The sequence below is a fragment of the Vicia villosa genome, linkage group LG5 (assembly GCF_029867415.1).
Source record: "Vicia villosa cultivar HV-30 ecotype Madison, WI linkage group LG5, Vvil1.0, whole genome shotgun sequence".
Classification (NCBI taxonomy): Eukaryota; Viridiplantae; Streptophyta; class Magnoliopsida; order Fabales; family Fabaceae; genus Vicia; species Vicia villosa.
In genome coordinates, this window is record NC_081184.1 from 147854903 (window position 1) to 147869611 (window position 14709).

General features: G+C 36.0%; 1 protein-coding gene across 1 annotated transcript; it reads right to left on the reverse strand.

Annotated features, from left to right (window-relative positions):
- Nucleotides 1-4365: 4365 nt before the first annotated feature.
- On the reverse strand, nucleotides 4366-6891 carry LOC131607716 (probable WRKY transcription factor 9). The gene is made up of 5 exons (XM_058879685.1): nucleotides 6656-6891; nucleotides 6404-6547; nucleotides 5958-6332; nucleotides 5670-5783; nucleotides 4366-5473 (listed from the first exon to the last, which is right to left on the reverse strand). Exons 1-5 carry the CDS (start codon nucleotides 6818-6820, stop codon nucleotides 4838-4840), a joined length of 1434 nt encoding a protein of 477 aa, XP_058735668.1. The 5' UTR covers nucleotides 6821-6891; the 3' UTR covers nucleotides 4366-4837.
- Between the last annotated feature and the right edge of the window lie 7818 nt (nucleotides 6892-14709).

Genomic DNA, 14709 nt, shown 5'->3' on the forward strand with positions numbered 1-14709 from the left:
CATGAACATGCATTTCAGAGCTCTAGGTTCGACCTTGTCTTGCCTAATGTGAGCATAGGCTACGCAGCCAAATACTCTCAGTTTGTCGAGATCTGGTGGATGTCCCGACCAAACTTCTTCAGGTGTCTTCATATCTAACGCTGTCGAAGGACATCTGTTTATCAGATATGTTGCTGTCGAAACAGCCTCAGCCCATAACACCTTTGTTAACCCCGCACTAGTCAACATGCATCTGACTCTCTCCAAAATAGTTCGATTAAACCTTTCAGCCAAACCATTTTGCTGTGGAGTACCTGCAGTAGTTCTATGCCTTGCAATACCAGAGGCAGCACAAAAACTGTCGAATGCCTCATTGCAAAATTCAAGGCCATTGTCGGTTCTCAACCTTTTGACCTTTCTGCCAGTCTGATTTTCAACCAGAGTCTTCCAACTTTTGAAATTCTCAAAAGTTTCATCCTTAGTCTTCTGGATGAATACCCATAATTTTCTGGAATAATCATCTACTATGGATAGAAAATACCTTGCTCCTGAATGTGATGGACACCTTGCAGGCCCCCAAAGATCAGCATGGATGTAATCAAGGGATCCATGTGTTCTTTGTTTGCCTTTGTTGAACTTCACTCTGCAAGATTTTCCAAGTACACAGGGTTCACAAAACTTCAGCTTTTCGACTTTGTCTCCACCAAGCAGATTTTGTTTCCCTAATTCGACCAGACCCCTTTCACTGACATGGCCCAATCTCATGTGCCAGATTTCTGTTTTCGACAAAGGTTTCGTGGATGCAACATTTGTCGAACCACTTACAACTTCAGCCTCAAGGGTATACAAGCCTTGTTTCTTCACGCCTCTCAAGACTTCCTTCGAACCCTTCATGACTCTTAGGATACTTTTCTCTCCTTGGAAAACATATCCTTTCTTGTCGAATTCACCAAGAGAAAGCAGATTTCTCCTCAAATCAGGAACATACCTGACTTCAGTCAACAACCTTATTGACTCATCATGGAGCTTGAATCTCACAGATCCAACACCTGCAATCTTGCAAGCCTTGTTGTTTCCCAGCAATACTGATCCACCATCTTGATCACATAATTCTTCGAACAAGTCTTTGTTTGGAGTCATGTGCCAAGTGCAACCTGAATCCATAATCCACTCCTTCTTAGAGTCACTGCTTGAAACCACAAGAACATCAGATGATTCGAAATCATCTTGAACAATGACAGCGTTGCCATTATCCTTACCTCCATGATATTTCAAGCGTTCAGGGCACACCTTTCTTGTGTGACCCTCCTTCTTACAATGGTAGCATCGAATGCCAGATGCTTCGCCACTGTAAGTCTTCGACTGGCTTTTGCCTTTCTTCTTGTCGAACTTACCATCCTTTCGTAAGAGTTTTCCTTTAACGGCGAAACCTTCGCCAACAGTCGAAGGTTTATGCTCCTTTCGTTCATTCAAGTCCTTAGAGTACAAGGCTGATTGAACTTCTTCAAACGTCAGGGACTCCCTTCCATACAAGAGAGTTTCTTTGAAGTGAGCATGTGATCGAGGCAAAGAACACAATAGTAACAGCGCTTGATCTTCATCATCGATCTTCACATCAATATTTTCAAGATCAAGAATCAGCTTGTTGAACATATCCAACTGCTCAGCCAATACTTTGTCTTCAATCATCTTGAATGAATACAAAGCTTGCTTCAGGTAGAGTCGATTTACCAGCGATTTGGTCATATACAAACTTTCAAGTTTCACCCATAACCCTGATGCCGTCGTCTCCTTTGATACCTGCCGGAGAATCTTATCACCAAGGCTCAACAAAATTGCGCTGTGTGCTTTCTCGATCATATTCGTCTTCTCCGCTGCCGTCAATTCTGCATTCATGGCTGCCTCTCCCTTCAACGCTTCCAAACAACCCTGCTGAACCAGTAGAGCTTTCATCTTCAAGCGCCACAGACCGAAATCATTCACTCCGGTGAACTTTTCAATCTCATACTTTGTTGAAGGCATCTTCTCCACGCTCACCGCACCAATTTGTTGTGAAAACTGATACCAATAACAAAGTATAATAGGGAATTAGAGAGGATAAGAAGAACACAAGAATTGGTTATAACTGCTATTCTTTCACTTTCTCTTAGAACAAGATTACAAGTTTACAAGAATAACAAATAACCTCTCTCACCCTAAATTAGGATTTGCAGCTTAGCAATGATGAGAGACTAGTATGCTATTTATAATAAAACCTAACATACTAACTAATGGGCTTTTTCAGCAAGGCCCATTACACAAGCCAACTTAATAAACAAGCTAACTTAACAAATTAGGGTTTAAACACTAAAACCTAATTTAACATGCTAACAACCCTAGCATCTTCGACATCTGCATGCTAGACCCATCTTCGACTACAGCATGCACACTTCGACACCAGCATGTGAACAATCCTTCGACTTCATGCTTAACTCTGTCGAACTGTCGAACCAAGAAGCTACCCTTCGACAATACTAGAGTTCGATCCAATATCTCACAGATTCCTCTTCTCTAATGTTGAGTCTGTTAGAGTCCGATGAGATATCACATTCTTCATTTAATAAGTTGTAAAAAAATATGTATTCTACCCATCTTTTATATCCTTTTTCTAAACCAAGACTTTGCCTTCTCCATCTTTAACACACTTCACTTGACCCAATTCTATGATTTTTCTTTCTCTTCCCTTAGCCTTGTCTTAACAAGTAAAGTTAAGGAAAGAGAAAAAAACATCATAGAATTGGATCAAGTGAAGTGTTTTAAAGATAAAGAAGGCAAAATTTATATATATATATATATATATATATATATATATATATATATATATATATATATATATATATATATATATATATATATATATATATAAGGTAGAGAAGTATAGTTTAACAAGCATGACATTAACATTGAACTGTCATAAATATAAAAGGGAAATAAAAGTTACAAAAGATACATGAGAAACAAAGATCACCAAAAGTGCTCAAGAACATCAAATTCGACAAAAACTAGACCAAAACCAAAAAGCAAAGAGCAAAACAACAAAACAGCCAAAAATAAAAAACCAAGTCAACCAACCCATCAGACCGGCCTATCTTGAAGAATCAGTCGCAACAAACCTCAAGAGAGAGAAAACTGAAGGGAGGAAGATACAACAAATTACAGAAAACAAAAGGAGCGCATCAGGCTTCCCAACACAAAAAATGGGCATGATCCTATTTTCATGCCAAGCTAATGATCAAAGACATCCAGTGATTAATCGTTAAGCTTTCCAAAAAAAACTTTATTTCACATTTTACAAATTGTTCTGACCCTGAAACAACTCAAACAACCCTTAAATCGAATGCCGTAAATGCCCATGCCGCCCCACCCACCCAAACACTTTATATTATATCATTGAGACAACCTCACAAAAGACAAGAAGATGATATGTCGACTCCACCCGCCTCATGCACACTCCACACCCCGAATTAATAGATCCAAACACAATTTGACACCTCTAGAGATCCTGCCTAGTTAGCAACCTATTATGAAGTAACTGTGAAGAGATCAATAATACTTTAGAACACGCTCAACTCTTCTAAATTCTAGCAAGGCCCTCTCCGACCTAACTTCCCTATAACTTGTCAAAGTCAAGAGATTATCGTAACTCGTAAGCAAATCTCATCAAAAATCTCGATCTCAGGCCTGATTTCCAGACCAAAGTATCTTCCCGACGTCATCTAACCACCATCGAGATAGTGACGAACAAATCCTCAAAAATGTCCTCATCCCAAACATAAAAAGTTTGTCTCCACCTAAAACTCTAAACCTAGACCTCCGCTCCCAAGAACCCAACGCTCCCACCGTCCTTCAACATTACATTATACATTCGAAAATCAATAATCACAGGTTATACTAATAAGGGTTAATAGTCATTCACCCCCCTGCCATATAGGCGAATTTTGATTTTCCCCCTTTAAAAAAAATTGGATTACCCCCTATAATTTTAAAATTTTTAAAATTCTAAGTCTTTTTCCCCTAAGAGGAAAAATTACCCCCTGTAAAATATATTTTTTTGATTTGCCCCCCTGGTTTTTACACGCTTAGGGGGTGCCCGAAAATTATAGGGGGGTAATCCAAAACTTTTTTTTTAAAGGGGGAAAAATCAAAACTCGCCTATATGGCAGGGGGGTGAATGACTATTAACCCTACTAATAAACATCGATTAAAATCTCTAAAACTATTTCATTTGAATAATGGAATGATGATTAGATTCATTTTTTAAAAGTAAGTAATTTAATGTCAAGGCATACATAATTACTATAATCAAGTTTTCTATTTCTATAGTTTTGGGGATACCATGGAATTTGTATATTAATGTGGTGGTTTTTTTATAGACATCTGTATATTAGTTTAATATAATCTTTGCGCATTTTGTGCTTGAATTAGTGTCTACTAATTAATTTTACCTTTTTTAAGAACAGAATACACAATCATGAATGATAGTCATTAGTCAATCAAATTCCCATGAAGATATAGAACATAAAAAAGAAAAGAATCTGATATGAGTTTCAGCAATATTTCGTTACATAATTATTATCATACAAATTACAAGTAAAACATAATTAACTAGTATATAACCTCCCTCATAATAGGAATATAATTATTTATATATCAAGATGTGAAAAATGTAATGTTTATAACTCACTTAGTATTACTGGTGCAACTGCTATGGCTTCAACAGCTTCTTCTATCTTGTCTTCAAAACAAACTTATTATTATTGTAAAGTGAAAAAAAAAATCAAATACTGGATTTACCATAAAGAGGTAATTGATCAATGATCTAATTGTTGCTACCATGAGTAGTAGTACTGTTGTTGCTTTCTTTATTCATGAGTGATGAAATTGCAGCTGCAACAGCAAGCCTAAACTTAGGATCTGATGCAATTGCAGACACATTGTTATTAGTATTACTACTTTCTTCTGATCCTTTCCAAATTCTATCATGAATATCCAATGGTACTCTAGGGTTTTGAAAAGTGTTCATTCCAATATTAGCACTACTAGTACTACTATTCTGTTGAAATTTGTTTTGCAACCAAGGAAAACGAGGTTGATCGGTTGCGATGGAGGTGGAGCTTGAGCTACCTGCCATAGAAAAACGCCGCGCTGGTTCGTTGAGATTATTGTTGTTGGTGAGATCAAGAACAATCCCTTGTGATGGATCATTGGGGTTTATGCTTCTAATATTTGAAGACGGGTTTAATGGGTGGTGGAAGGTATTGTTAATGTAAGGATTATAGGTTTGTTGAGATGTGTAACCATAATCTGAATTGAGATTGCTTGAATCTAGTAACATAAATGAAGCTGCTGCTGAAGCTGTTGAAGCCATTGCAGTTGCACCAACAGGTAGTGGATGGTTATGTGTTCCTTCATATGTTGTAATTAGTATAGACATGTCATCTATACATCTTTGCACCTATATATTTAAACACAATTTCTTTTAGAACAATATTAAATCCTTGAGATCAATAAAAGTATTAACAAGATCTTTTGCAGCGACGGTAGAATTATTAGATCAGAATACATGACCGATTACTTGCATTCTGATCCAACAATTTTACAGTCACTACAAAAGATCCATTGCTTATCAAAAAAAAAAAATTAACATATACCTGTTTTCTAACCGGGCAACCTGGAACTACAGTACAACGATAATAGGCTCGTGGACATGGATTTCCTTTAGCAATTTTTTGTCCGTATTTTCTCCATTGGCACCCATCATTCATCTTTAACAAAATCATAAGATTTAGTTTCATTAATATTTTCTCTAAACTTAAATATAAACAACAAAAATATATGTACCTGGTCGAAATATATATCGACATGATACATATACTGATTTTTGTTTATATTTAAGTCCGGAATCGAATAGAGAAACAATGAGAGAATTTAGAACTCACTGTGGCAGTTTCACATCTTGCTCTAACAGAAACCCTAGCCTTTCTATTAGGAGGGGAATAAGCAGGATGAGTAGTAGTAATACCAGGCAACTCATGCACTCTCTGAAATTTATTCTGCACTGATTCAAAACCAGCCAATTCTTCTTTTTTCCCTTCTTTATTTTCTTCAATATCTTTCTCACAAGTCCTTGTTTGCAACCTTAGTGATAAACCCAAATCACTCTCACTTATACTATCATCACTATTGCTCAGTATTATTGGAGATGAAGCTCTTTGAATGCTTTTACTAAACATCTCATGAATCAATCTAGATGGCCCTTCACCACTTGTGGTTGGATTATTGTCTTGTAATGAGAGAGAAAGTTGATGATGATCCTGAAAAGTGAGATCTCTAATCAATTTTTAATTATACGTCAATGAAGACCAAATAAAATAAATTTAATTACCTTTCTTTTATTATTATTTTTTTCTTGGATGACTGAAAATTTTGTTTGCAGATCATAGTAATCTTTCATTGTTTGTTCCACCACTTTCCTCAATGCTTTGTTTTCTTCTTTCATATTTTCCATCTCCATTTCTAAAGCACTTAACTATAATTCATTCATATAAGCAATTAAAGTTAGGTATAGAAAAACGAGATTCAAGAAAATAATACAAATATAATTAGATCTGATTTCATTCAATGAAAAACAATATACCTCTTTTATTTTTGTGTTATCTTGCAAAGAAAGTGAAGCATCATCATCATCTTCTATTTCACCAGTTGTAGTTTCATGAACTTCTTCTTTCTCAACATGTTCATGATTTTCAACTTCTTGATGGAAATCATCATTATCTATCTTCAATAAAAGATTAGTTTCCATTATAAACAAGGAAAATCTCTTCCTTTGTCTTGTTTTGTGATATATAAATAAAAGTATAAGCTAGTTTTAAGGCACAAAAGTCAATGCATTCGTCCTTAACCTAAAGACGTTTTCTTAACTTTGGACACACTTGGACGCATCTAGTTTTGACTTTTATTAATTAGCTTCTTAATGAACTTCCTAATTAAATTAATTAGTCTACAAGTATCTATTTTTCAAATTAACAACTGTAGGGAGGGCAGTGGGCACTCTATACTATTTGATTATTTTTGGCTCTCTATTCATGGGAAAAGACAAAAATGACCATTAGTACAAGTCAACTTTATCTTAGGTCATTGACTCTTTAATTGCCATTTATGTAATTAACAAACAAACGAAGGTTTTGAAAAAAGTGAGATAAAATACTTTACATCATCTTGTGTAGAAAAAAAAAAAACTTTATATCATCCACTTCAATTGTTTGAAATATGAATTCAGATTTGCTCTAGTAAAAAAGTCAGCATTCACACATTCAAATAAATATGGAGAAATGTACATAAGAATACACTAATATAATATCCATATTGGTAGAAACAAGTAATAAGTAGAGATTTTTTTTTAAAATTAAATTTATTTTATAATGAACAAGAAAAAAAATTATTTTTATTTTTTAATTAATAAAAAATTGTAATTAATTATTTGTAAAATTCCATGTTATGTTCAATGCAAATATTCTTGACATATATAATTGTTTGATTAAGATCAGACTATTCTAATTTAAAACAGATAATTTTGAGAAATTATAACTATTTTATGATGTGAATCGTACAATATATATCAAATACTCCCTCTGTCCCAAATTATAACAGAAAATTACTTTTTAGATTCATTGAATAATTAATGTATTTGGTCTATATAAAGACCAGATACATTAATTATTCAATGAATCTAAAAAGTGATTTTCTCTCATAATTTAGGACGGAGGGAGTAGTTAATACCATCTTAACGATTCGAAACCCCAACTATAGTTATTTTACCATTTAAATAAAAGTTAAAAAAAGTTAATACCACTTTCACATCGTGAATGCGTGATTCAAATCCTTAAATATGCATAGAAAAATATGGATGCTCTATAACAAGTTGGATCTAGCATCTTAGAGTATTTAATTACTACTAATTAGGCCGTCTAACAATTTTGTTTAATGCAAACTCTTTAATGTTACACATTAGTTCATAGGCCCTAGCATTATAGCATACACAAATTGCATGCATGGTTTTCATTTTTGTCTCACTTTATAACACGAATGACCAATATTGTCTTTTTGCTTAGAAAGAGAACACTTTTGTTGTTGAAAATTAAATGAAGCACTCGTGCTACATGTGCCAACTACTAGAGAAAATTTCGAAAAGATTCATTTAACGTGTGAAAATAATCGAAGAAAGCTTAGCATATGCATATGATTATAGGTGATTATTATAATATTATATGGTATAGAGATAAAGATAATGTGACATCATGGAATATGAACCCCGTACGAAATCCCATATGAATGAGAGAATACATTGGGATCAGATCTTGAATATGTCAACTGAAAGACCACAAAAGCCCACGCATCTCTCAACTCCTACTTTATATTTTATCGTTTACTATTAGTATAGTATACTATTACTACCTCTCACGTTAGAGATTAATATTCAACAATAGCTAAAATAATGTAAAAAGGTGTCATGTATGTATGTAAGGCTGGGTTTCATGATATGTAAGGTTCCCGGACAGTGTGGTATCAGAGCCTGCACAGAAGAAAGGGGTGCATATGGTATGAATATAATAAAGAGAGTGAGTAAGGGAGAAAACCTCTTATACATGGAAACCTCTGAACCAAACACTCAACCTATTACTACTACCTCTTCTCTATCGCTTCCAAAACTCTGTAAAAAGACTTTGTCCCATAAAATAGAAAACCTTGTTGAGTATTCTCACGTTCCAGAAGATGCTCAAATTGCCGAAACAATACCTCCTCTGTTAAGTCCGTACAACATCTTCAAAAGACAAAGAAGTGTCACCAGAACCATCCGAAATCTCATCTCTACAAATCGCCCTCATATGAAAGAATATGTCCAATCATCTCGATTAGACCAATGCTGCTTAAGAGCTACAAACCAAGAACAATATGTAGATCTGGAAATTCCCACTACAACACGCTGGGGCTTTAAAAGCGCTTTTTATGGGCTTTAAAAGCGCTTAAAAGCGCTGTGAAAGCCAGCGCTGGCGTAGGTAACAAAAGCGCTTAAGAAAGCGCTCTGGTAGGCCCCCCTATAAGAGCGCTTTTCTGGAGAAAGCGCTCTAGTAGGCCCCCCTATAAGAGCGCTTTTCTGGAAAAAGCGCTTTGGTAGGTCCCCCTATAAGAGCGCTTTCCTGGAAAAAGCGCTCTGGTAGCCCCCCTATAAGAGCGCTTTTCCAAAAGCGCTTTCGTTTGTTGCGTTTTTTTTATGCTTTTTTATTATTCTTTGGCAGCGCTTTTACTAAGAAGCACTTTTGTAGGTGGACCTTTAAGAGCGCTTTTTAAAAGCGTTGTCGTTGCTAAATGAGGTATTTTAATGTGCAGCCTGTAATTTAATCCTTCCAGTCGACCTGTAATATTTTCGACCTGTAACATGTTTTCAACCTGTAATATTTTCGACCTGTAATATATTTTCGACGATATAATTTCAGCCATCAGTAAGACAATATATATACTAATATAATACCATTATAATATCCAAAATTATATATATACATCATTACAACATCAATAATATTATAGTTCAAATCGACACAAATCCTACATGAAAAATTGCTTAATATAAAAGTGACACAAATCCTCTTTGATTTCTTCCAACTTAAGTCTCGGGTACCCAGCAACACGAAATTCGTCAAGGTACTACAAAACAAAAACATAATATGAATGATATATTTAGTTAAATGTAATAAATTATATGAAATTATCTTAAGTTATAAATTCATACCGTGAGCGGAATCTCTAATTGATTCGCCTGAAGGATTTCTTTCATAAACCTCAAAACAAAGTATCCGCAATCTGAACTGTTTCGCTGTTGCGGACACTACATAGAAAAACAAATAAGATTTTATAGTTGTCTTGTTTTATCAAGTAGCACAAATATTATAAGCAAAATTGTGAAAAATAATGTACCTGCACTTTGATCCAAGTAATGTTGTTTGATTTAGTCCGGGATACCTGTGCGTCCCGTTGACTTCGGAACACTTGTATTGATCTAATTAACAAATATATAAAAGCATATGTTTAGATCAATCCCACAAATAAGTAAATATATAAATATACACGAATATTTAGAACGATCCCACTTACAAATCAACGATTTCCTTCATAGCCGGATAATTGGTCCAGTCACCATTTACCGAATTCAGATAATACACGACTTCTCTTGTAGGGTTGATAGCAAGCAACAACCAGTGTGCTCTATAAATTAAAACAATACGTTATATGAAAATTTTGCTATACACAAAAGAAACAGAGATTAGATGAACCAAGAATGAGAACTAACCCTACTGGTCGGGTATTATACGCCCAAAGATGCAGACTTTCTGAATTGCCGGTGGACATGAATCTATCGACTAAGAGTTGTCTAACTGATTCCGGTTCCGAATCAATTGCCATTCCGCTGCAATGGGCGGAAGACACGAAACGGAATTTGTTAGACAATACAGTCCCGCGCAACACTCTGTCATACAACAACCTTAAATAAAAACATAATAAACATTAGATTATTTTCATTGAAATGTGTAAATAAATTATATTGTGGGACTAATTAAATAATATATCGGATGAGTGAATATTACCGGATGTATGAGTGCATATTACCGACGCCTAGTTGTTCATGCGTAAAAATCTCTTCCAAGTCATCAATTGCAATATGTGACTTGAATTCAATACCGAAGACACTTTCATCCATATTGATTTCACGTAAAGCACCATCCTTCAAATCGGACATATCAACCATTGTTACGAGCGTCGTCCGGTATCGAGGCACAAAAGCACCGCCTTTTTTTGCCGCTATCTTCAGAGGACCAGTGGGTGGTACGCTACGAACTTGCTGCGTCACTTGTTGTGACTCCCGAGCGGATGCCTAAAAATCAAATAAGTTAGGTAAAATATAAAATCATGCAGATTTAGATTCAGATTATATATTAACACTTTAAATGTACCTCTTTTAGTGATGCAACAGACTCCTCCTCCTGTAAAATCCCTTTACCCTTAATTGTGGGTTTTATAGGAGCAGTCTAAAATTAAAATGTAAAAAATAATTAATAAACGGTTTAGAATTGACATTTGAAAACTAAATGATTCATAATCGTTTTCAATATACCTCATCACTAATGGTAATGAGCTCCGAGGGCCATGCAACAAATGATCCTATTGCATCTCGCAGCAATGTCGTCTCTGAGACCATGTCAGGTACCGGTAGCATCGCATCATGATCTAATACAACATCCACCGATACTTTCAGGTGTCCATCCGGGAGCGGTCTATGGTGAAGTAAATCTCTCAAAGTGTTGTGCACTTTTCCCTTGCCAACTAGTCGATAATTCGGTGACGATAAGTATAGTTGGCAAGATGAAATGCCCTAAACCAATAGTAAATATAAAGTCATTATCATTAATAAAATAGAACAATTTGTAAGGAAAAAAAATTATAATTACCTCGGGAAATTTCCTTTGACAGTTGATACTAGCCTTATCACTAGTTTCTTTCACCGATGAAGTGTTGCACTTTTCTCTCATATACATATCTTTATCTCTTTGCAATTCAGAGACTTGTGCTTGCAATTCCTGCAACTTTTGCAACACTTCTTCATTGGTAAGATTTGATCTTCTCCTAGGACTCTTGTAAAAAGAGGTTGGAGTCACACCATGACCCTTACCCCTGTTAGCTGAAGATTTCGTTTTATGTTGTTTATCCTTCGAAGGAGTTGAGAATCGAAGGAAAGATGGTTACTGATGGCCATCCCTTAAAAAGTAAAAGAATGGCTACTGATGGTCATGCTTCGAAAAATAAAGACTTCTAAGTTCGATGAAGATAAGTAAACGCTGAAAGATTAATGAAAGCATATGTCTTCGGGACTTAGACAAAATTCATAGAATATGTATTCAAGTATTACTACTTAGCGTGTTTTTAGTAGTGTTTGTTTAATACACTGCCACACGTCGAAGATGGACTCAGGCGGGAAGATTTGAAATTCGAAGACGGTTTCGTAACCGTTCAACAACAGATGGCTTCGCTGGAAGTTCTGATGAGAAACGTGGCAGCAGATTAGTATAGGACCGTTAAGGTCGAAACTAGTATAAATAGGAGTCTTGGTGTTAGGATTCTGTGTGTTCATTTTGTACAAATCACTCACATATTTACTCAAGTATCAAGCGTTAAGAGAAAGAGTTCGCTGAGAAAATGTACGTATGACACCACCATTTTAATACATGTGTATTATCTTTTTTATCTTTCAGAATTACTGCATTTCGTTTACTTCTTGCCATTTACGTTTCTGCATCTTTACTTTAACGTCATTTACTTTCGAATTACTTTCATGCTATTTACTTTCAAAGTCTTTTATATTTCTACAGTTTAAGATTCTTTACGTTTCAATTGTCCTTTTAATTTTTTATGTCATGTCACTTCGTTGAAGTCACATTTGTGTGTAACAAAGCGATTGTCAAGACTATTTGTCCTGTTAATCGAACAACGCTTATTGAAGAAGACAAATAATGAATATGGTTCAAACAAACATTGATAACAATCTTCTTGACTATGTGTCCTAGGATCAATCTAGTCGATCCTGCAAGTAACCAAATCATATTTATTATAGTTTGGAAGACTAGCGGTTGTTTACCGGAAATCACCGTAAACAAATTGGCACGCCCAGTGGGACAGTGTCAAGCAGATTGTTTTAATCAATTGCTTTATATCAAGAACTTGTATGAACCTTAGGAACGGTAAATTAAAGAACAGTGCACAACCGATTCCCAAACGAAGGTACAACAGGAAAATGGTCGTTACGGCCAGTGCAGGGGGTAATCAAGATCCCCCACACGGTTCAGGACCAGGAGCGGCAAATTCGACTTCTACTCAAGAAACACGAGATGCAACGGGTCCAAATGGATCGAGACCTGCAGATAATTCCCAGACTATGCCTGAAAATAATACAGCACCCTCAGGGACGGTTCCGGTTTCAGTGTCGACAACCGCACCCTCATCCACAAGCGCAGAGGACATATTGTTTGCCTCGACAAATGCTGCAAACAATTTATTTGGTCAAGGCACGAACTCCGCTTTCGAATGGAGACCAAATAATCCATACGGAATGCCATACCCACATGGAACAGGCGTACGAGGGGCAGGACATATATATGCCCCAACTAACAATACGACATTTTCACCAAATGTTAGTTCAGTGGGTCGAAGTGCACATAACACTGGTTTCTCTACCCAGATGCCTCACTTCACCACAAATAACCAAGCAGCATTTCGACAAGAAATGGATGCAAGCAACCATGATATGGTAGGGGTTTTGGCCAGAGAATTGACTTCAGTTTTAAGCCCACTAATGGCAAATGTTACTACTACGAATAGAGAAAACATGGAGACTTTCCAAAAGATATCATCTCAGATGAATCGAATGGCAGAATTCATGGGAGTAATGCCACCTAAAAGGAAAGACAAACAGCCTTCGAATCAAGAAGAGAGGCCCATTTTAGAACGTATACAAGACATAGTTCCATCATCTAGGACGGCTACTAGGGATGTAGGCCCCTCACGAAGAACAGAGGTGTTCGAAGGAACTCCAATAATTAACTTAGAAGCTTCAAATCAAAGAAATGTCCCCGTCCGACAAGAAACGGAGGAGGAGCAACCCAGATTAAGGATTGTGGGTAGGAACGAACACCCAGATGAGATTGTTCAAAGAGTCAGAAGAGAAAATCTGGCTACAGAAAATAACTTAACTACCATGATAGAAAGGGTTATGGCCAACAATGGCCTTAGTACTGGACTTAGACGTCCAAACTATACATCCCCTATATCAGATTATATCATGCAAACAGAATTGCCTAGGGGCACTAAGGTACCCAAATTTACAAAATTTTCAGGCGAAACGAACGAGTCAACGGTGGAACATATTGCTAGATATTTGACGGAAGCGGGAGACTTAGCGGGAAACGAGGATTTAAGGATCAAATATTTCCCTAGTTCACTGACAAAAAATGCCTTCATTTGGTTTACTACTTTGCCACCAAATTCGATAGATGCATGGGCATACTTGGAAAGACTTTTCCATGAGCAATTCTACATGGGCCAAACTAAGATAAGTTTGAAAGAATTGGCCAGTGTTAAAAGAAAATTCACAGAAACAATTGATGATTATTTAAATAGGTTCCGTCTGTTGAAATCAAGGTGTTTTACAACAGTCCCAGAGCATGAACTTGTTGAAATGGCTGCAGGTGGTCTAGATTATTCAATAAGAAAGAAACTAGATACCCAATACCTTAGGGATATGGCCCAATTAGCAGATAGGGTTCGACAAGTCGAACGCCTGAAGGCAGAAAAAGCTAGGGCAAATAAAAGTTATAAGAAAGAAAGAGTGGCATACGTCGAAGCCAAGGATGCTGAGAATGAGTCTTTCGATGACTCATATAGCCCTGAAGAAGTCGAAATAGACTTGGCTGAATTAAAAGAAGCGCCAACCTTATGCTTGCAAACTGCTAAATCCTGCCAATGGAAAAAATCCAGTAGAAAACGATAAGAATGATAGGTTCCCTAAGAAAACTTATACATTCGACATTACCAAGTGTGATGAAATATTTGATTTATTGGTAAAAGATGGCCAAATGATACTACCTC